This window comes from Schistocerca americana, chromosome 8 (genome assembly GCF_021461395.2).
Source record: "Schistocerca americana isolate TAMUIC-IGC-003095 chromosome 8, iqSchAmer2.1, whole genome shotgun sequence".
NCBI classification, from domain to species: domain Eukaryota; kingdom Metazoa; phylum Arthropoda; class Insecta; order Orthoptera; family Acrididae; genus Schistocerca; species Schistocerca americana.
Genome location: NC_060126.1, coordinates 156,868,192 through 156,890,032, shown reverse-complemented (window position 1 = coordinate 156,890,032; position 21,841 = coordinate 156,868,192). Strand labels below are relative to the sequence as shown.

The 21,841-nt window shown below is 37.2% G+C and overlaps 1 protein-coding gene across 2 annotated transcripts in view; it reads right to left on the bottom strand.

Annotated features, from left to right (window-relative positions):
• Positions 1 to 280: 280 nt before the first annotated feature.
• Positions 281 to 21,841, bottom strand: part of LOC124545166 (Fanconi anemia group D2 protein) — a 207,201-nt gene continuing 185,640 nt past the window's right edge. For both annotated transcript variants that reach the window (XM_047124001.1, XM_047124002.1), the window contains exons 22-25: positions 15,865 to 16,051; positions 15,605 to 15,754; positions 11,299 to 11,466; positions 281 to 703 (exon numbers count right to left, since the gene is read on the bottom strand). In XM_047124001.1, the coding sequence (XP_046979957.1) occupies positions 509 to 703; positions 11,299 to 11,466; positions 15,605 to 15,754; positions 15,865 to 16,051 (700 nt within the window). In that variant the 3' untranslated portion in view covers positions 281 to 508. The remainder of the gene's footprint in view (positions 704 to 11,298; positions 11,467 to 15,604; positions 15,755 to 15,864; positions 16,052 to 21,841) is intronic.

Genomic DNA, 21,841 nt, shown 5'->3' with positions numbered 1-21,841 from the left:
TGAAAATTATTAATGAGGCTTATCGAAAGTTAAACAATAATGCACTGGTCATATTAAACGTGTACTGGAGAGTTGCAAAAAGTGGAAGTAAAAGACTGTGAAATGCAATGGTGCACCAATCGGCTACATTATTTACAGTAGACAGTAGTCGCACTTCCAACACCCATTTTTTCAGCCAGTAAGTTGACACTGAGGACAATAAACAAAGAAACAAAGCACGCGAGAGTCATCACAGATTGTGGGAACTATTGACTTGAAAGAGTGGAAACATTGCAAAAAGTCTTTATAATAATTATACTTTATTTGTTATTAACAATCTAACTTTAATTTCAACATAGTAAAATAACATATGTACAATTTATGTAGCACCATCAGTTTCAAGATGAGTTCATTAAAAATCAGAGTTCTAATTTAAAAATTTTACTTCTCACATACTATATACAGATGTAAAGCAGAACTCATCCTAAGTGCATGGTTAAAATGCAAGCACTTGTTGTCTGACACAGGTTTACAGTTCTTCACTATAGCTCCGATTGTCATTGTCACTTTCAGCTGAACCATCATTCTCATCTGGACATTCTTCCTCTTCTGGATCATCCTCATCCCCTTCTGCATCATCATCATCATTACCATCACCACCACCATCATCATCATCAGGGTTTGACTGTCCAGCTGCATCATATTCTGCTCCATCTACAGTACTCTGCAACAATAAACAGAGATAACAATATAAATCAGTTATTGGAAAGTGGTGGAAGAAAAATGAAGTAAACAAAAAATATTGTTTTGGAAGACATTCCTGAAACAGTGAGAAAGTATATATTGTTTGTATGTGTGGTATCATGGCTAACAGTCAATCTATAGTCACGAGGTCCAGTTCTGATCCTCAGCCAGCCCTTGGAGTTTTTCTGTCACTTACTGCTTAGCTCACCTATTAGAATGAGTTTTCACTGTGAAAAGTACTAACATGTATGATGGGTGGGAGTCCACATTAAAGGGTATGTGTTGTAAAGTGTGGTTGGTTTTCTTTTTTTCCCTTGTAGTCATCAGTCTCCTGACTGTGGCTGACATGGCCTGCCACAAATTCCTTTCCTGTGCTAATCTGTTTATTTCAGAGCAGTACTTGCAACCTAATTCGACAATTATTTGTTGTACAAATTCCAGTCTCAGTCTCCCTATACAGGTTCTACCATCTACAGCTCCCATTAGTACCAAGGACGTCATTCTCTACTGTATTAACACATGTCCTATCATTTTGTCGCTTCTTCTTGTTTGCCGTTTCCCTTATATTCCTTCGTTTGATGGATATTTTAGTTCAAAGGATGATGGGAGAGAAGAGTATCGAGCATCCAACTTCCAAAAGGATCATTTGTAATAAAGTACTACAGTGTTCAAAACAAGCTTTGGGTTGAGGCCACCTGTAACTTACAGGTCTTATATTCAACTGCAGGATGCAGATGTGTCACAGTGATCAGATACACAAAAAGAAGAAACATGAGCTTCCAGACTGATAAAAGTGATGATAAAATTATAATATTCTCAATTTTTCATAATATTCACTTGAAAACTAGCATAAAACTAGATAATGTAAAGTAATTTAACAAGGATCTGTGGAACTCTCAGGATCACACAAACTGAACAAGGCTACAAAACCACCACAGAGGAATGGAGAATGGTGAAATGTAACTGTTTGGAATATCTTGAGATTATGTGTGAAGGAACAAGGCTGCATTTTGTATCTGTTCTTAAAATTGGCTGAATTTTTTAATACAGTATTCCCTTTCTCATGTACATTCCCTTTTTGCATGTTCATATCTACATGACCAGGTAGAACAGCTAAACTAAAAGAAAAGGATTTCTGTTGTTGATCAAACACATCATGCCTTCTCATCTTCATCTACCATATTCAAATATTTATATTTACAGCAAAACTAAAATTTAATTTTCTGTTAATGTAATAACAGTAAGATGTTTTGTTGATGAAATATGCCTCTGAAATATAACTTTCATAAGCAGCTTTCTGGGAATTAGAGATTGTTATAGACACAAACAGGAAAATAAAGTCACATCATAAATTTTACGATTTAGGCCAGATCGCAAATGAATGGGAAGTCTGAAAGGCAGATACGAACCACCAGTGGCTGACTACTTCTTAACAATATGTATTGAATAACCGAACATCACCATTTGGGAAATTTTGTGAACTCTCAAAGGCTTTTGATTGTGTGAATCATGAAATTCTTCTAGATAAGCTTAAGTATTTTGATATGAGTGGGACAGTGCACAAATGGTTTAATTCATATTTAACTGGAACATTGCAGAAGGTTGAAATTAACAGTACAGGTAGTCTGCAAAAAACAACAGAGTCCTCTAACTGGGGAGTTATCAAGAATGATGTCCCACAGGGTTCAGTCTTTGGTCCCTTATTGTTCTTATATATATTAACGACTTGCCACTCTATATTCATGAAAATGCAAAGTTAGTTTTTTTTTGCTGATGATACTAGTAATCACACCCAAGAAGCAAGAATCAGCTGGGAAAATTACAAATAATGTCTTCCAGAAAATTATTAAGTGGTTCTTTGCAAATGAACTCTCACTAAATTTTGAGAAAACACAGTTTATACAACTCTGTACAGTAAAGGGCATAACACCATTGATAAATATATACTATGAACAGAAGTCTGGTGCTAAGGCAGAATACTCAAAATTTCTGGGAGTGTGCACTGATAAGAAATTGAATTGGGAGAAACACAACGATGATCTGCTGAAACGGTTAGGTTCAGCTACTTATATGGCATCATATTTTGAGGCAATTCGTCATTAAGAGAGAAAGTATTCATAGCACAAAAGTGTGTAATCAAAATAATAGCTGGGGCCCCTATAAGATCACCTTGTCGACATTTATTTAAGGAACTCGGGATATTCACAGTACCTTCGCAATACATATATTCACTTATGAAATTTGTCATTAATAACCCATCCCAATTCAAAAATAATTCTAGCTACAACACTAGAAGAAAGGATGTTATTCACTATTCTGGACTAAATCTCACTTTGGCACAAAAGGGGTAAATGATGCTGCCACAAAAATCTTTGATCATTTGCCAAATAGAATTAAAAGTCTGACAGCCAGCCAACCAACTTCTAAAAGCAAATTAAAACATTTTCTGAATGACAACTCCTTCTACTCAATAGATGAATTTTTAGATATAGTGTATTACCTGTAAAAAAAAAAATTAATTAATTGTTGTGTGTAAAGAAAACTTATGTTAACCTTATGTCGGGCGCGGTGTTTGTCGCAGCGAGATTGGGTGTGGTGTATCAAATTGATCACACCATTTATTCACTTGATCATTTATTAAATTCTGTTCACAAAACATATTATAAGTGCCAAATATATTTAAATAAAGACAAAGATGACATATGAGCACAAGTGCAGTACAAATATTCATCATTCAGATTTCGTATCGTCAATGTTGGGCTTAAGTAACAAATGATAAAAATGTCGCTTTTTCATTTGCTTCTTTATTATATTTCACTAATAAGACACATTACAAATGACAATTATCTTTACAGAAAGGCTATTATGACACTGGATCAGAACAACAATGATATTACAACTCATTCATTTGTTTCATCGTCACTTTTTGACTACTGTGGTAACAAATGCGGAATTTTTTATGCATTCAGAGCAAAAGGGTTCAATGTGTATCAAACAGATATGCTTCCGACACATTTTGCAACAATATTTTGTCTGTCTTTTTTTTTTTCTGTGCAGGTATTACACCTTTTCCTCTTGATCCCAGTCCCTTGTTCTTCGTTTCTGCTTGTGTCTTCTGCTTCTTCTTCACACGTTTTCCTATATTGTTGTAGCCGCAGTTGAAGATCTCTGTGAATTCCTGAGGTGTCCAAGCACCTATGAACCAAGTGAGGTAGAACTAACGCATGTGAGAGTTGCTTCAGGAATCCTTTTCTTCGTATAAAATTCTCGTTGTTGCCATAGTAAATTACTTGTGAACTGATCCCACTCGTATTGATCATTGCAAAAAATATGACCATGGGCCAACGGCACACATTTCTTGCTACATTGTATGAAGCGGTCAACTTATCTGTAGTGTCGACTCCACCTTTGGTGCTATTGTAAAATGTTACAATGGATGGCTTCTGTTTATCTCCAGTGTCAGCATCTACTGAATTATCTTCATGCAAACTTGATGCCAAGATAACACACTTCCCCTTTTTAGGAACGTAGGAAACTAGAGTACAGCCTTTCTTGAAGCCAAAAAGTGATCTATGGACAGCCCCGCCTTTACTGGTAGCAAACTCCAAGGAATCTCACGCTTGTTTTTCTTCACCGTCCCAACAAAAGAAAGATTTTTTCTTCTTAGCTCTTCTATCAAACCAATACAAGTAAACCAATTGTCTGCTGTCACATTTCGACCTGACGGATAAATTGATTCACATAGTCGCAGAACAACATCTGAAGGTTTATTGCTAACGTGGTACAATCCTTCTGGCTGCAGCCCAGCGTATATTTCCAGATTATAGAGATAAAATACTTGAGAATCCACAAGAGCATATATATAATTCCATATTTGTTTGGTTTGCTAGGTATGTATTGGCGAAAACTGCACCTTCCACGGCATCCTTCAAGTTTCTCATCTCCTGTAACGTTTTCTCCGAGGGTGTAGAATTTCTGGCAATTCTGTACAAACAGAGAAAATATTTCCCGAATCACTGTTATCTTGTCTTATTTTCTCCTTTCATCGCGAGTCACACGATTGTCAAATCTAAGGCACTGCATGATGAATTTGGAATGTTTTATGTTCATAACGAGATGAAATTTTTCAATTCCATCCCCATCACTTCCCCACAGATCTTCTAAGCTTTGTCTGTTACTTTTGTTAACAGCAGCCAAAAACAGAAGACCTATGATAGCTTTTAATTCAATAATATCTATAGGTTTTACGTCTCTCTCTCACTGAAAAGAAGCTTTGATGCTCTCAATATACTGATTGGTATACAGAACTATAATTGACAAAATGTTGTCATATATGAGGAAATTCTAACATTCCAAAGGCGTTCTCAATGCTTTCGCCGCACCTATAGGGCCAGGTAACTTTCGAATAATATTGTGGGCCCTGAAACATACTGTGTGTGTTGGTGGAACTTCATTCCATTTTGTCTCCTTGTTCCTTCAAGTATAATAATGCTGGCTTTCTTCAAGTACTTCCTCGTCGTCTTCACTGTCGTTTTCCTCTGTTTCTGAATCTTCCTGCCGAACTTCAACTGCGTCATCACAATTTGTGTCTACTTCATCTTCAAAATCCTCTTGAACTTCATCATTATCCTCTTCGAACAACATTTTTTGTATTTCTGCAACATGATTTGGGTCAAGGAGGTTGTACGACTTACTGTAGCCTGCCATGATCAAGTGTCTCACACCTAAAATGATAAAACTGCTATAAAATAACGCAGTCAGGTGCAGAGTATCAATTTGATACCTGATACTCAAACATTCTAAACTGACGATTAAACGGTCCAAAAAGAAAATAAGCGCATTACACATTGTATATTAACATTGTACTACTTACTAAGTTATGTTGATAACCAAAGAAATGAATTGTTGAAACGCAACATGAACGGGCGCAGTGTATCAAACTGATCAATCAGCACATATATCGCAGTCATATGGACACTGAAGCACAAAACAATGACAAGCGTTCGGAAAAGGCTAGCTACTAGCGAGTAGGCATCAGTGCTGCCACTTGTTGACAAACAATTTACAGTAAACTTCGAGGTGTATCGAATTGAACAGCCGCGCCCGACGGAAGGTTAAAGTGACACATTCCACATCATTATGGAATGCCATATTCATGATCTATGGAACATGGATTAACATATGTATGTATGTAAGTATATATGTATGTACATGAAGGTTAACAAGTCACATCAACACTCATCTAGTACCTTGTAACATACCATCCTAGTACCTTGTAACATACCATCACTGACAGACATCAGAGCTGTTACACCACAAGCATTGCAAGTAGATGATTTCCCACATCCAAGGAAAACAATGAGTCACAGTTCTTAACCATATTACAGTGACTCCTCATTTGAGTGGACTGAAAGGTACATTACACAAGTACATGGTTGATTCATTCAATTATGACTTATTTTGTCTAAAGAGTTTTATTTACTGCATACACCAGACACAGTGTCTCCAGGTACTATAGTATACAACAGAAATGTTCCTTTTACTCATTCTCTTCATGTACACTGTCTTCAGAATCGCACTGAACTGTATGAGAAACAGAATAAATTTATTGTTACTTGAACAGTCATAAAGACCTCTTTCCTTAGACCCATCAGAGTAAATAAGAGTGATATTTTGATGCTCATATAAATAATGTGAAGCATTTTTATACTATGGAGTGCAACATTCATAAACTACATTAAATTTAAAAGCAACTGATGTCACTGTAACAGTTAGGATAGAAATATCTGCCACACTGAAGTTAATGAGATGTGTCTGCATCACAAGCTGTCCAATTTCTCTTTTGCAATTCAGGAACATGGTTGTGCACATGGATTACAGACTGAATACTGTAGGATTAACTGGACCGTCTATGCACATTACACCATTAGAAGCTACTGCTGGATGGCAATCAGATGCTCACCAGCTTTTGTGCCAATGTTTGGCTACAGACACATTCCAGAATCCATTCTCACCCACTTCAAACTCTTGTTGATGTTGGTACCTAATAGTTTTGAGTATGATGTTCATGATATTTCATAAATAATGATGACACATTTCAGTTGGGACTAGGAAGGTTTTGTACACATTTCTATTGAGGCACTTGACAATGTCTGTCTGAAAGAAGCTGCATAAATATTCAGTCAGATCTTCATAAGATTTCAAAATGCTGCAAAAACTGGCAACTTGCTTTAAATTTTCAGAAACGTAAAATTGTGCACTTCACAACATGAAAAAAACATATTCTCCTATGTTCATAGTATCAATGAATCACAGCTCCTACAAATACCTGAGTATAACACTTTGTAGGGATATGAAATGGAATAATTACATACACTCAGTCATAGATAAAGCAGGTGGCTGATTTCTGTTTATTGGTAGATTAATGGGAAAACGTAATCAGTCTACAAAGAAGACTGCTTACAAATCGCTCGTGCAACCTGGTCTGGAATATTGCTCAAGTGTTTGGGACCTGCACCAAACAGAATATTGAACATATATGGTGTAGCACAGCATAAATGGTCACAATTTGTTTGCTTCAAGTGTCACAAAGATAGTGAAGAAGCTGAACAGGCAGACTCTTGAAGGTGTATACATAAACTATCCCAAGAAACCCTGCTTATAAAGTTTCAAGAAGCTATTCTAAATAATGACTTTAGGAATATACTACAATCCCTTGCTTGTCACTTACAGAGGGACCATGAGGACCAGATTAAATTAATTACAGCACATACAGAGGCATTTAAACACTCATTCTTCCCACTGTTGATTGTGCTCACTATAGCAGATGCAGTAACAGCAGTTAGCCAAAATTCACAAAACTGTTGCATAGACTACTGCGGAAATTAGTTCTTTGCAAAGTTTATGTCTTTGTGTGAAAAGACGATGTGAGATTTGGAAGAAATACTATCAGTTACACCTCATGAACTAGACCATATTTACAACAGAATAGCCTGTGTTTCTTCAGCATTGCAGAAAACGAGGTGGAAGATACAGACAACCTGCTCTTAGAGATTGTATGTGGAAAAACTAGGGGTGAAAATAACCATGGAGGAATTAACATGAGCCAGTAATTATCATGTTCGCCTCATATCGAAAAAACAGTAGAGATTTTTAACCTCAGGAAGGGGGGGAGGGAGGGGGGTTGAATGAAAAGCTATTCTAGGTGTGGTGGGCAAAATGTCAAGGCAGAATGGACCTCATTTTAAGGAATGATTTTTGGTAGTCGCAGCCTCGCTGAAGCAGTTAATTAATATAGTCTAGACAAGAACAGTACTGAGTGACAAGAGATGTGCTCCTAAGTTGTGTTTTGAAGGGAGCAGCAGTATCAGGATTGGATGCAATGGCCAGGGAAATCTGCTTCTGAACTAGGCTGGTGTGGGAATTACATCCAATGAATGCTGAGGTGAGAATGGTGGTGTATAGCTGTAAACAGTCTGCATCAGAAGAAATACATTTGTCTTGAATGACAAGGCTATATGGGCAGCCTGCAAGTACTTTACTTTCCGTATTTTAGAGGAGGTATTACAGATGAAAAAAAAAAGAACTTTCAGGAAACATAGGCTCTAAAATACATACCTTAAAAGCTATGAGCACTTGTTCATCTTTGCTAGTGTGAAGCACACTTCTTCTATTGAACAAATGTTCATAGGTCTTTAAATATACATTTTAGAACCTACATTTACAAAACTTCTTTTTTGTTTTGATCCATACTACCTCCTCCAAAAATATGAAAAGCAAAGAGCTTACAGTTGAAGAGAGGTGTTTCAGAGTACTGAAGATGAAAAACTGCTCATAGCTCTTAAGCTACGCAATTTAGAGCCCATGTGTACTGGACTTTTTTCCTTGTTTTGGCACATTCTACTACTGCTCAAAACAACTGATGCATTTTCTAATACCTTGTATATTATCCAACCTCAAACACAAAGTCTTAAGCATGTTGAATGCTAATGAAGAAAGATGAGTAGAATCAGTTGTCATTGAAAAAAGTCTACAGATACCAAAGTACTTAATTAGTGTGGTCCGTAAAACCTCAAAAATCATTGCACTGACATCCTTACAGTGGGAACCGCATTCACTTCATTATCAACCACAAGCACATAATCGTAACAAGATAAATTAACACAGACTTGTCAGCAGACACTCCCCCCCCCCCCCCCCCCCCCCAATAATCCTAAGAAGATTCTTTATTTGCAACAACACAAGCACTCTTCCATTGTTGTTGTGGTCTTCAATCTGAGAACTGATTTGATGCACCTCTTTACACTGCTCTATCCTGCACAAGCCTTTTCATCTGAACATAACTACTGCAACCTACATCAATTTTAATCTGATCTCTGTATTTAACCTTTGGTCTCCATCTGTAATTTTTAACCCCCAGACTGCCTTCCATTACCCAATTAACAGTTCCTTACTGCCTCTGGATGTATCTTATCAACTGATCCCTCCTTTTGGTCAAGATGTGCCATAAAACTCTTTTTCTCTCCAACTCAATTCAGTTCCTCCTCAGTAGTTACTTGATCTACTCATGAAATCTTCAGCATTCTTCTGCAACTCCACATTCCAAAATCTTCTGTTCCCTTCTTGTCTGAACTGCTTGTTGTTCACATTTCACTTCCATACAAGGCTACACTCCAGGCAAATACATTCAGAAAAATACTTCCTAACTCTTACACTTTAATTAACTGTCAACAAATTCCTCTTTCCAGAAATGCTTTTTGTGGTCTAACCAATTTTCCTTTTATATCGTCTCTACTTCAGTCAAATATTAAAACTTGTCTACTACTTTTGGTGGCTCATTCTCTAGTCTAATTCCCCCAGCTTCACTTGATTTAAATTGACTACACTCCATTACTCTTGTTTCACTTTTCTTGATGTCATCTTACAGCCTCTTTTCGAGACCCTCTCAATTTCATTCGACTGCTCTTCCAAGTCCTTTGCCGTCCCTGACAGAATTAGTATGTCACATTCTTAAATGATGATAAATGCTATATGTCTAGGTTTGCCTTTCTTTAACCTGTCTTCTTAGTTGCAGGGTTAGTACGGCCTCATGTGCTCCTAAATCACTCCAGAACCCAAACTGATCTTCTCTGAGCTTCTACCAGTTTTTACTTCTTTTGTACGTAGTTCGAGTCAGTATTTTGCAACCAGCCCTTTTAAACTTATGGTTCAGTAATATTCACACGTAGCAACACATGCCTTATTTGGAATAAGAATTATTACATTCTTCTCAAAGTCTGACAGCATTTCACCTTTCTCATATATCATATTCTTCATTGGAATCCACAAACCACATGGTGCTCAGTTACACTCTTAAAGCTGTAACAACAACAACAACAACAACAAATACTGTCTGGAATACAAGCACACTATGAAGTATGATGACACAAAAATTCTGGCACAGACTGCCAGGTTCTGAGAAAGTATTATAAAAGAGGTAACTGAATGCAACCTTTGGGTAAACTTAATCAAAAGGCAAGCTAGCTACCAACTCAGCAAGGCATGAGATGCCTCGAGGAAGCACACAGTGAAGAGTCTGTGACCATGAAAATGAAGGTAACACTTCCTTAGTGCATTCTCTGGTGAAGGAGGAGACATTATCACTGGTAATCTAGTGTGTGTCTTAATATAACTCTGAGGAGCTGATTATTTTTATGATGTGCCAATGTTTGTATTCCACCCAGGGGTTTCTAATACTGTACCAGTGGTAGGAAAGTTCATTTCCAGTAAAAGAAACCACAACAATTTACTCTAAATTGCATAGAGAATTAGTAAACAGAATGCATCTGCATATAGAATAATAGAAATCTTCACTAAGGAGCATATGATTCTCAAACTTCCATAAAAATTGATTCTTTTGCAGCAGCAGTGAAATAGAAGAGAAGATTTCTGAGATAAGTGAGTAGCCAGCTAATGCTCATGAATTCCTGTCACAAGAAATTTACAATATTTAGAGAGGAAAAGAACTTTCTTCATTCTTGATATACTTCTTCATCTAGTTCATTAGTAGTTTAAATCACACAGTTTTTCCAGTATGCTGGTGTAAACCCCCTCCTCCAGGTCCTCCTTTTCTACACACACACTCCATCTGGATAAGGAACCACTTCTGATGAAATGAAATACTCATTTAAAAACCTCTGCTTGTTTCCTTAAGACTCCTGTAATATTGTCTGAAAAGTGTGACCACTATTTGTACAATTAATTCTGTGAATAACTTTCACACTGAAGAGGAAGCAATTGGCAGCAGTTAGTTTCTGTGTGTATGAAACAATGGTAGAAAAATGCTGCTAAAATATTTACTTGTAACATTTTAACTGGTTATATCCATGTTTTTTTAGTTTCTTTGGACTTTGACCATCAATCTTTTATTTTTGGAGGATATGACACAGTTATTAACAGTAGTTTTCTATGTAAAAATGGGAAATCGTGTGTGAAACAAAACATAGGACAGTGAGTTTAAAATCAGATGGAACGAAAGAGCAAATTTTAAATAGGAGATGAAAACTGTAGAAATAAAAAAAAATGTTCAGTGATTACCTGTGACGAGATAACTTCTCCTTGCAAATTTCGATTGCGGAGGTTGCCTGCTGTGAAAGCCCCAATGCAACCATTGGCAGCTAGAACACTTTTCACCTGCACTCTCAGCTGTTCCAATGTTAGCCTCAAGCGTGGTACAAATTTTGTTACAGCTACATTTTTTTGTTCCTGGAGAAAAAAAAAACTTTCACTTTACCAATGGGTGTGAAAAAAATAAAGGAACACATACAAAGGAGCCATAAAAAATGTATTCTTAATAGAACACTTGAGCCTGAGCTGGTGAATTCTTTATATATGATACTCAACATGATTAAACATGGAAACTGTTTGTTGTTGTATGTGCACAATACTGCATAGGTTAGAAATAAGCAAAATATTATGTTGGACTGATATAAGCATATGTGAATTCTTGAGGACCTCACAACAAGTAGGTTCATCCTTTGGTCCGAATGACTTGTGCCTCTCCTTCCTAGCTTTCCCCAATATACCCCCCTTTCCTCCCCAGGGAAGGGATAATCATTCTGAAAACTATGTTAGTTTTAATATGTGTATATTGACAATATTGCAATTTTGTCTCCTGGAGGAAAGAATTTGTCTGCCATCCTGTCTCCTTAAATTTTATATTTTTATCAAGAGAATTTCCTTGATGATATTTGTTTGTACAGCTGTGTTTTAATATTAGAACAACCAATTTCGATCGATACATTGAAGCCTCTATCATTATTTGCATTAAAAAGGAGGTAAAATCCCACTTTATATGGCCAAAATAAAACTGGAGCTGTCACATGTGGAAGCCTGACTTATCAAGCTCTCCCTGATTTATGAAGCTCTCCCAGAATTTATGCCTCCACATAGTATTCCACGCCATATGCAAAAGCAAACATCTGCTATGTGTTTTCTGCATGAAAAAGTTTGTCTTAATTATTATCTGAAACCACACAAGAAAACCAAATTTTTTTTTGGTTTATATATGACAAATTAGGTGGCAGTTCACCATCCACCTTAAGGATGAAAAACTAAGGTGTGCTGATTAATTGTGATAAGATTGGTACTGCTCCATCCATTATAGTAAAGCATTGTTGCAGCCTCGGTCTAACGCGTCAGTAGCACGTTAGAAGTGAATATTAAACACGTGTTAACTTGTTAATCATGACTACATTCTTATGACTATCTCTTGTACACAGTTAAAGTAACTTCAAATTATTGAAGAAGCAGAAAATGTTGGAAACCACACAGAGGGAAGAAAGTACTATGTGAATGAGGATTGTATTTGCGACTAGTGAAAAAACAAAATGAGGCTTCAAGAAACAAACTGTAATTGCCCAGTATTTCGTGGTCAAAAAGTGAAGCATCTGGACCTACAAATACAGGCTCTGTGATTACCTAGATGAGAAGCAACAATATGGATATGCAGTGACTAGTGAATTGTGTGAACTCAAAGCACTGGCTTTAGCCAAGAACTAGGAATCACCAGTTTCAATGCTAGTTGGGGCTGGCTATCAAGATATTTCAATTGATATGGATTAGGCTTCCAGAGGAAAACTACCATCGCTCAGTGACTCCAAGGTGAATTTTCATCGCTATGTGATAAATTTGCGCCACAAATATTCCTGTATATTATCACAAATTGGTAATACAGATCAACTGCCAGTCTATTTTGAGAATGAACAAAAAAGGGAAATTCAGAATCATGATATGAACTGGGAGGAATGAGAAGCAAAGGTGAACAGTGATGTTGCATGTAGCTGCAGGTGAATGAAAAACTATTCCAAAAATATCACTTAAAGTCATATTGGTCAGAGTGAATCCAAAAGAGTGGATGGTTGTAGTTGACTGGGTGATGCATGTTTGGCAACATCATCCTGGTGCATTACTGAATTTATGTAACATGTTGATCCTGGACACCTTCCCTGAACATACAGCTGAGGAAGTGAGATACATGTTACAAAAAGGGAAAACTGACTTGGTCATTATCCATGGAGGCCTAACATCCATCCTGCAGTCACTAGAGGTGTAAATAAATTGGCCATTCAAAGCAACACTCAAACAGCAATAATGCAACGGATGGCTCATGAAAACAGACTTATGAATGGGTGAAATGTGCGTGGGATTTCTGTCTGTTACCACTGGCGGGATAATCCTTCAAAAAATGTGATATCACAAATTCGCTGGATGGAACAGAAGACAACACCCAGAGGGGAGAGGTTGATGACAACAGTGACTCTTCCGCTACTGAAGATGATAAAGGGATGATGAATAAAATCATTATGTCAGAATCATGTTTTTCTTGTAAATAAAACACAAATTACAGCCAATGGTTCATTTTTTTCCCCCTACCTTACAATTAGGGTGCAAGGATTATTCAACAGTGAAGGTTATTCAGGTTTATATGGTAACCATGTTTTATATTATATATCCACAAGCTCTGCTCTATTTGTTCTAATGCCTTTTCCCCTTCAACAGCTTCATACTTCTCTGTGCCCCTTGCTTCTGTTAAGTTTACAGGCCTATGTACTCTCCTCCACATGTTTAATAAGTGATAACATGCAACTACACCTGCCTACACTTGGGTGAGCTCTCACTGCCACTGTATTCCTATCATCTTTCCTCCTCCTGTCCTTGCCTCACAATAGCACTCGCCTCTACCTGTCTCTTACTTCTTCCATATTTACACCACAAGAAAAGGAGGAAATGATGAGATGCTGTCAAGAACAGACTGTATCTAATTGGTTTTACAATGAATGTAAGGTAGAAATGATTTAAAGATGTAATAGACTTACTTCTAAAATTAAACTGAAGCTTTAGCCATGGGAAGCGACCTCCAAGTTCTGTCTGCTACTGTGAGGCGATATGCAAATGAACTATGTGCTGAACTCAAAATTCTATTATAAATTCCCCCAATAAGATTCTTATGCGCTTAGTGCATCTGCCTATGGAATCCCGGCCTCTGTTGAAGAATTGGATTAGGTGAGGTTGCTTGCCTCATAGAAAGTAGTTATGCATGTAAATTATTAACATCAAGTTAACCCCACCAATATGTTTGACTTGGTTTTAGGAAAGGGTTGATGTCACAATATATGTGTAGTCTGAAATGTCAGGAAAGATAATCAGAATTATTCCATTTGAAAATTACATATACTAACAAATTGAATAACTGAGGTGATGCCTCTTGAGTGTGGACAGATAAAGAGAAAGGAGTATAGCACGAATCTATAATTATAAAGCCTAGCAATGTGGATTGGCCCTTCTCCTTAACTAAATGAGATCCTTAACTGAATGAGAGCACAAGATTCTACTTCGCGTTCTTTCCATCAGTATCAAATCACATAAATAACACGAGAATGTGCTGCCATGCTCAATGGATATCAAATAACTTGAAGCTGCAGTGATAATTTTGTCTGGTTTTTTGTAGTTTTAAGAATATAAATTCTTTAAAATTGTTGAAGAAGGGCATGGGAGCTAAAAATGTTACATTACAGTCAATAAGGAAGACTTAGCTGAAGAGAAAGAGAATGCTTGAAGTTACATCAAGGACATGCAGAGACTCAGTCTAAATGTTCAGATATTAAGAAGGGAAACAAGAGAAGTGGGTGGGCATTTTACAAGTGGGGGCTTAATATTATAAATTTAATAATGTTCTTATTGAGATCAAGCAACATGTTAGTCAGTACGTTGGCCAAAAATGGACTTCCACATCCACATCATACTCCACAAGCCATCTAACTGTGTGTGGCGGAGGGTACTTTTGATATCACTACCTGAGGCCCTCTTCCCCTGTTCCCCTCGCAAACGCCAGATGGGACTATGTGGTGACAGAGGCAGAGATCGCCTCACACTTTGGTTTGAATCTGCAATATCATTGCAGCTAACGAAGGCAAATCAATAAACATTTATCATGTTCTGCATTGGGGGGAAAAAAAGGAACTTGTGCAATATTAATTTCCTTATAGTCACACTTACTATCTGGCTTACACAAATGGTATGCTTAACACTAAAGATCACAACACAAAGAATACTTAAAACTGAGGAAATTAAATGTCTCAATTTGTTACTGCTTGCTTCTGTGGATGTAAACTAGATATAATTCAAATTATTTGCTCTGTGCAATGAGTACTAAAATTTATCTCTCAGCATTCACAGGTTAGTTTTATTTACTTCAATGTGATTTCTGTTTACAGCCACAGAAAAAATGTTTGCTGTTTAATCCTATTTTAACAATTTTTGAATGCAATATACATCAATTACCAATCTGAAAAACACTGTTTCTCCAAATTTTGCATGCTTTGCAATTATTTACTATGCTTACCTTTGTATAGAAACAGAGATTATGCAAAAATCGATTATATTTTTGCAAATCTTTCAGCAGCAATATGACTTCCTCCCGTTTGTCTCTGAGAAAAGCATCCATCAGTCTGATACCACTGTTAAGAAACAGTTTTAGCAGTTGCTGGGACATCTGCAGCGAAATTACTTGTAAGTTGCAAAATCATAATACAATTTGACTCTAAAATACCATAATTATTATTAGTATAACCTAAATAATGAACTTAGATTGGAATAAATTACCCTAATTACAGCACTCAAAGTTCCTCCACTATGAATTTTAACAATGGCCTCAAATTCTGGCAAGAAGTCAACTATAAGCCTCCAAACTTTGAACTGCTTTTCACTGCTGGACATACTATTAAAAGCATCTTCAGCTCCCTCCAGCAGGCATTTGAATAGCTGAACAAAGAGAACACTGAAGTTTGATCTGGAAAAGAATAATAATAATAATAATAATAATAATAATAAATATTGGAAATATACAAAGTAGATCCTAAATTGATACAGTTCCTAAACATAGTAATGATAAATTGGAAAACCACACTTAATATCCAAACAAATTAAAATAATATCACATCACAGCCAATACAGATTAAGCGTGGAATATACCAAGGAGACTCAGTAAGTCCTTTCTGGTTCTGCCTTGCTCTGAACCCACTATCCAACATGCTAAATAATACAAATTATGGATTACTGGAACATACCCACACAAAATCACACATTTGCTATACATGGATGATCTAAAACTACTGGCAGCAACAAATCAACAACTCAACCAATTACTAAAGATAACAGAAGGATTCAGCAATGATATAAGTATGGCTTTCGGAACAGACAAATGTAAGAAAAATAGCATAGTCAAGGGAAAACACACTAAACAAGAAGATTACATATTGGATAACCACAGCGACTGCATAGAAGCGATGGAAAAAACGGGTGCCTATAAATATCTAGGATACAGACAAAAAATAGGAATAGATAATACAAATATTAAAGAAGAACTAAAAGAAAAATATAGACAAAGACTAACAAAAATACTGAAAACAGAATTGACAGCAAGAAACAAGACAAAAGCTATAAATACTTATGCCATACCAATATTGACCTACTCATTTGGAGTAGTGAAATGGAGTAACACAGACCTAGAAGCACTCAATACACTTACACGATCACAATGCCACAAATATAGAATACATCACATACATTCAGTAACAGAAAGATTCACATTAAGCAGAAAGGAAGGAGGAAGGGGACTTATCGATATAAAAAACCTACATTATGGACAGGTAGACAATTTAAGAAAATTCTTTCTGGAACGAGCAGAAACTAGCAAAATACACAAGGCAATCACTCATATAAATACATCGGCTACACCACTGCAATTTCATAACCACTTCTACAACCCTTTAGATCACATAACATCAACAGATACGAAGAAAGTAAATTGGAAAAAGAAAACACTTCATGGCAAGCACCCGTATCATCTAACACAGCCACACATCGATCACGACGCATCCAACACATGGCTAAGAAAAGGGAATATATACAGTGAGACAGAAGGATTCATGATTGCAATACAGGATCAAACAATAAACACCAGGTATTACAGCAAGCATATTATTAAAGATCCCAATACCACAACGGATAAATGCAGACTTTGTAAACAACAAATAGAAACAGTAGATCACATCACAAGCGGATGTACAATACTAGCAAATACAGAATACCCCGGAAGACATGACAATGTCGCAAAAATAATACATCAACAGCTTGCCTTACAACATAAACTTTTAAAACAACACGTTCCTACATACAAGTATACACCACAAAATGTACTGGAGAATGATGAATACAAATTATACTGGAACAGAACCATTATAACAGATAAAACAACGCCACATAACAAACCTGACATCATACTCACCAATAAAAAGAAGAAATTAACACAACTAATCGAAATATCCATACCCAATACAACAAATATACAAAAGAAAACAGGAGAAAAAATTGAAAAATACATCCAACTGGCTGAGGAGGTTAAAGACATGTGGCATCAGGATGAAGTTGACATCATACCAATTATACTATCAACTACAGGAGTCATACCACACAATATCCACCAGTACATCAATGCAATACAGCTACATCCAAACATATATATACAACTACAGAAATCCGTAATTATTGATACATGTTCAATTACCCGAAAGTTCCTAAATGCAATATAACACATACCGTACAGTTAAAAGGAAGTGACGCTTGATCAAGGTCCGCGTCACTCCATTTTTAACCGGACTTAACGTCTGAGAAAGTGAAGGAAATAATAATAATAACCTATTTTACTACTTGAATAATAATGTCAATGAATATAATATGAAACTGAACTTATATCGAAACTTCTTAGCAGGTTAAAACTGTGTTTTGGACCACAACTTGACCCCAGAACATTGTCGTATGAGAGCAATTCTATCAGCTGAAGAACCGAGTCACTACTCATGACCCAACCTCACATCTTTGCTATTGCTAGTATCTCTCTCCTACTTTCCTAACTTCACACAAATTCTACTACATACCTTGTGGCTCTAGCACTCCTGGAAGAGAGGAACAGCAGAGTCAAACATTCATTTTGTGAACAATGACTTAGGCTGTGGCTATGCCATTTCTCTGCAACTCCTTTCTTCCAAGAGAGCTAGTGCCACAAAGTATGCAGGAGAACTTCTGTGAAGTCTGAAAAAACAGGAGACACGTAATATCAGAAATGAAGCTGTAAGGATGGATTATGAGCTGCACCTGGATTGCTCAGCCTGTAAGAGCACTGCTGGCAAAAGGCCAGTTTCCAGGCTCAAGCCACAGTCCAGCATACAGTTTTGATCTGCTTGGAAGTTTCAAAACAGTGCACACTCCCCTGCAAACTGAAAGATTTATTCTGTGAACTAAGATTTTTTATAAGTAAACAATTAATTGTCTGAGCATTGTGTCAACATAGTACATAAGTTAAGTATCAACACATCTAATTTGTAACTGGTTATAAATGCATGTTTAAGAAAACATGAAATGTGAATGAGAATAAACTGATATTCATGAAACTGATATGGTGCTAAGCAGCAGACAGGCATATAAAAAGGTGGAGAACTGGTTATCTTTTAGACTACACCTCCGTAACAGCTAACAAACACACATACTGCAACTATCATCTCCCTAATTTGCCATTTGAGATCAGGTGTCAATGTCACGAGACAACAATGAATTGGCATAAGAATCATTTTAGCAACGATACAGGCTGCAAGCAGGAAAATTCAGTTACATAAGTGTTTTTGAAAATGCACAGCTAATTATGAGCCGGTAGCAGAGAACAAGCATCTCAGATATGGTAAAGGTGATTGGCTGTTCATATGCTATGTTGTGAGTTGTAGAAAGTGGATGAAGGCTGGGAAAACCATGAGCAGACAACAAGGTGTCAGATGTCCACACCACATCACAAGACACAGAGATCAGAGGCTTGCCTCCTCAGTAAAGCAGGATTAGGCAATTATATATGGCAGATCCGATGACAGACTACAATGCTGGTTCAGGCAAAAGTGTTTTGGAGAACACCGGTCAATGCACTTTGGGGTTCCACAGCAGATAACCACCATGTGTTTCCATGTTGACCCAGTGACGTCCATTACGATTGCAGTCAGCATCAGATCATAAGCATCTCAGATATGGTAAAGGTGATTGGCTGTTCATATGCTATGTTGTGAGTTGTAGAAAGTGGATGAAGGCTGGGAAAACCATGAGCAGACAACAAGGTGTCAGATGTCCACACCACATCACAAGACGCAGAGATCAGAGGCTTGCCTCCTCAGTAAAGCAGGATTAGGCAATTATATATGGCAGATCCGATGACAGACTACAATGCTGGTTCAGGCAAAAGTGTTTTGGAGAACACCGGTCAATGCACTTTGGGGTTCCACAGCAGATAACCACCATGTGTTTCCATGTTGACCCAGTGACGTCCATTACGATTGCAGTCAGCATCAGATCATAAAGGTTGGACAATTGATCAATGGAAATGCTGCCTCATCATATGAATCACATTTCTTGTCCAGATGTGCCATCATACAGGAGAAGATTGCTCAAAAGGAGAAGAGTTGCTCAAAAGAAGCACCATACCATGGACACAGGCAGCTCATGGTGGTATTTTGCTACGGGGTACGTTCACCTGGACACCCATGAGACCTATGGTAGTAATCACGGGCACCATGACACGTATGGAACACTACTGGGTGCCAGCTCTGTGCCCACAAGGATTGTATTTTATGGGAACTGGGCAATATGTGCATACATATCTGGTGTTACTTATCTTGGAAAGCAACCAAGGATGTATCGAATCCCTACCACACATATCTGCTGCTGTACTGTGTTCCAAAAGCAGACCAACATGCTGTTAAGCAGGTGATCATAATGTTGGGTAAATAACCTTCAGACTGAAAGATGCAACAGTTTGCTGGCCTACCCTGAGCATAACTCAGGCCACAACACTGTTTGCAAAAGACCATGCCCAAGTACAGCTTGGGCTGCAGTTTTCTCAATGCATGAGCCAACCATCATTTGAAAACTAGACTCATTTAGTATGAGAACAATGTATGAACATCTTGCTATGGGGCCCTTGAGAGGCTCTGCCTCCTGTTGTCAATTTCTAAAATTTTTTCAAAAGAAACATTAGTTAACGTAACAGCTGCTGCCACAAATGGCTGAGCAGAAATTCTCTGTGTGTGTGTGTGTGTGTGTGTGTGTGTGTGTGTGTGCGCGCGCTTGTTAGGTTTTGCAGTTTGCAGTAATTCTGCTACAAATATGTCATGTTTGTTGAGGGAGCAAGAAACTTTGGAAGCTCAAGAGGACGAAATTGCTCAATAACTCACCTTACAGCATGATAAGTATAGTCTCTTTCTTTATTATTTTAAAATTTTTAATCTACCAAAGAAATAAAGCAAATATGCAAAATAAATCTGAACCTTGGTTCACTTTCATTTACATATTACTCTTCAAGATGGACTGCAGACGCATGTGCAAGTTGCGTTTGCGTGAGTGTGAGTGTGTGTGTGTGTGTGTGTGTGTGTGTGTGTGTGTGTGTGTCTCTACTGCTGACAAAGGCCTTAATGGCCGAAAGCTATAATTGTGTGAATCTTTTTGTTGTGCCTATCGCGACTCACCATCTCCACTATATGGTGAGTACCAACTTTCATTCTCTGGTATTGTTTAAGATACATTAATTACATTTGTCAGAACCGCTTTCAATAATAGGATTTAGGGCTGGTTTTCTCAGCCCGGAGGCCTCCTAAAGTGGCTGGCCTTCAAAAGGTTAAACCCTTCTGCTCAAAGAAAAGGGGGTGAGCAATTTGAACTGTAGAGATATTCCACACACTATTATGTAATTCCTTTTCATTTCCACAATTGTTTCTTTGAAGTATAGGTTGAACAGTAGAGGATAAAGTCTCACTGCCTTACACCATTTTTAATACAAGTGCTTTGTTATCGTTCCCTCTCAGTTCCTGTCAACACTGTAAATGACCTACCTTATGATATAGCTGATGCCTATTGTTCTGGGGATATCAAATATCTTGCACAATTTGATACTGTCAAACATTTGTCCAAGACCACAGAACCCTATGAAAGTGCTGTGACTTTTCTTAAGTCTTGCCTCTATTATTGAGTGCAATGCCAGAACTGTCTCGCTGCCATCTTATACTTTATTAAAGCCAAACAGATCATTATCTAACAGAATCTCAATTTCCTTTTCCATTCTTTTGTATATTATTCTTGTCAGCCATTTTGATCCATGAGTTGTAAATAGTGTGCAGTAGTTACTGCATTCATCTGCTTTTGTGATCTTCAGGGTTGCGTGGTTCATATTTTGAGTAGATACATGAAAAAGAAGCTTAACATTTATTCCCAGCTCCTGAACTTGAGTCCATTTTCAGCACACACAGATATTGTGTAGAGATACAATCTCTAAACACTGACACTCGACTAGAAGCACTACAAGAGATGTACTGATCATCTGTGTGGCATACCTGTATGTTCTGAAAGAAAGGACCTCAAGTTTGAAAGCTGAAGCTATAACGTGCAATTTCTCATTTACTTGTGTATCTACTGCTCAATGCATCCTTTGTTGGAGAGTGGCTGCCTTTACTCATACCACTGTTTGTATTCCATCCATGATTATCCTCACCAC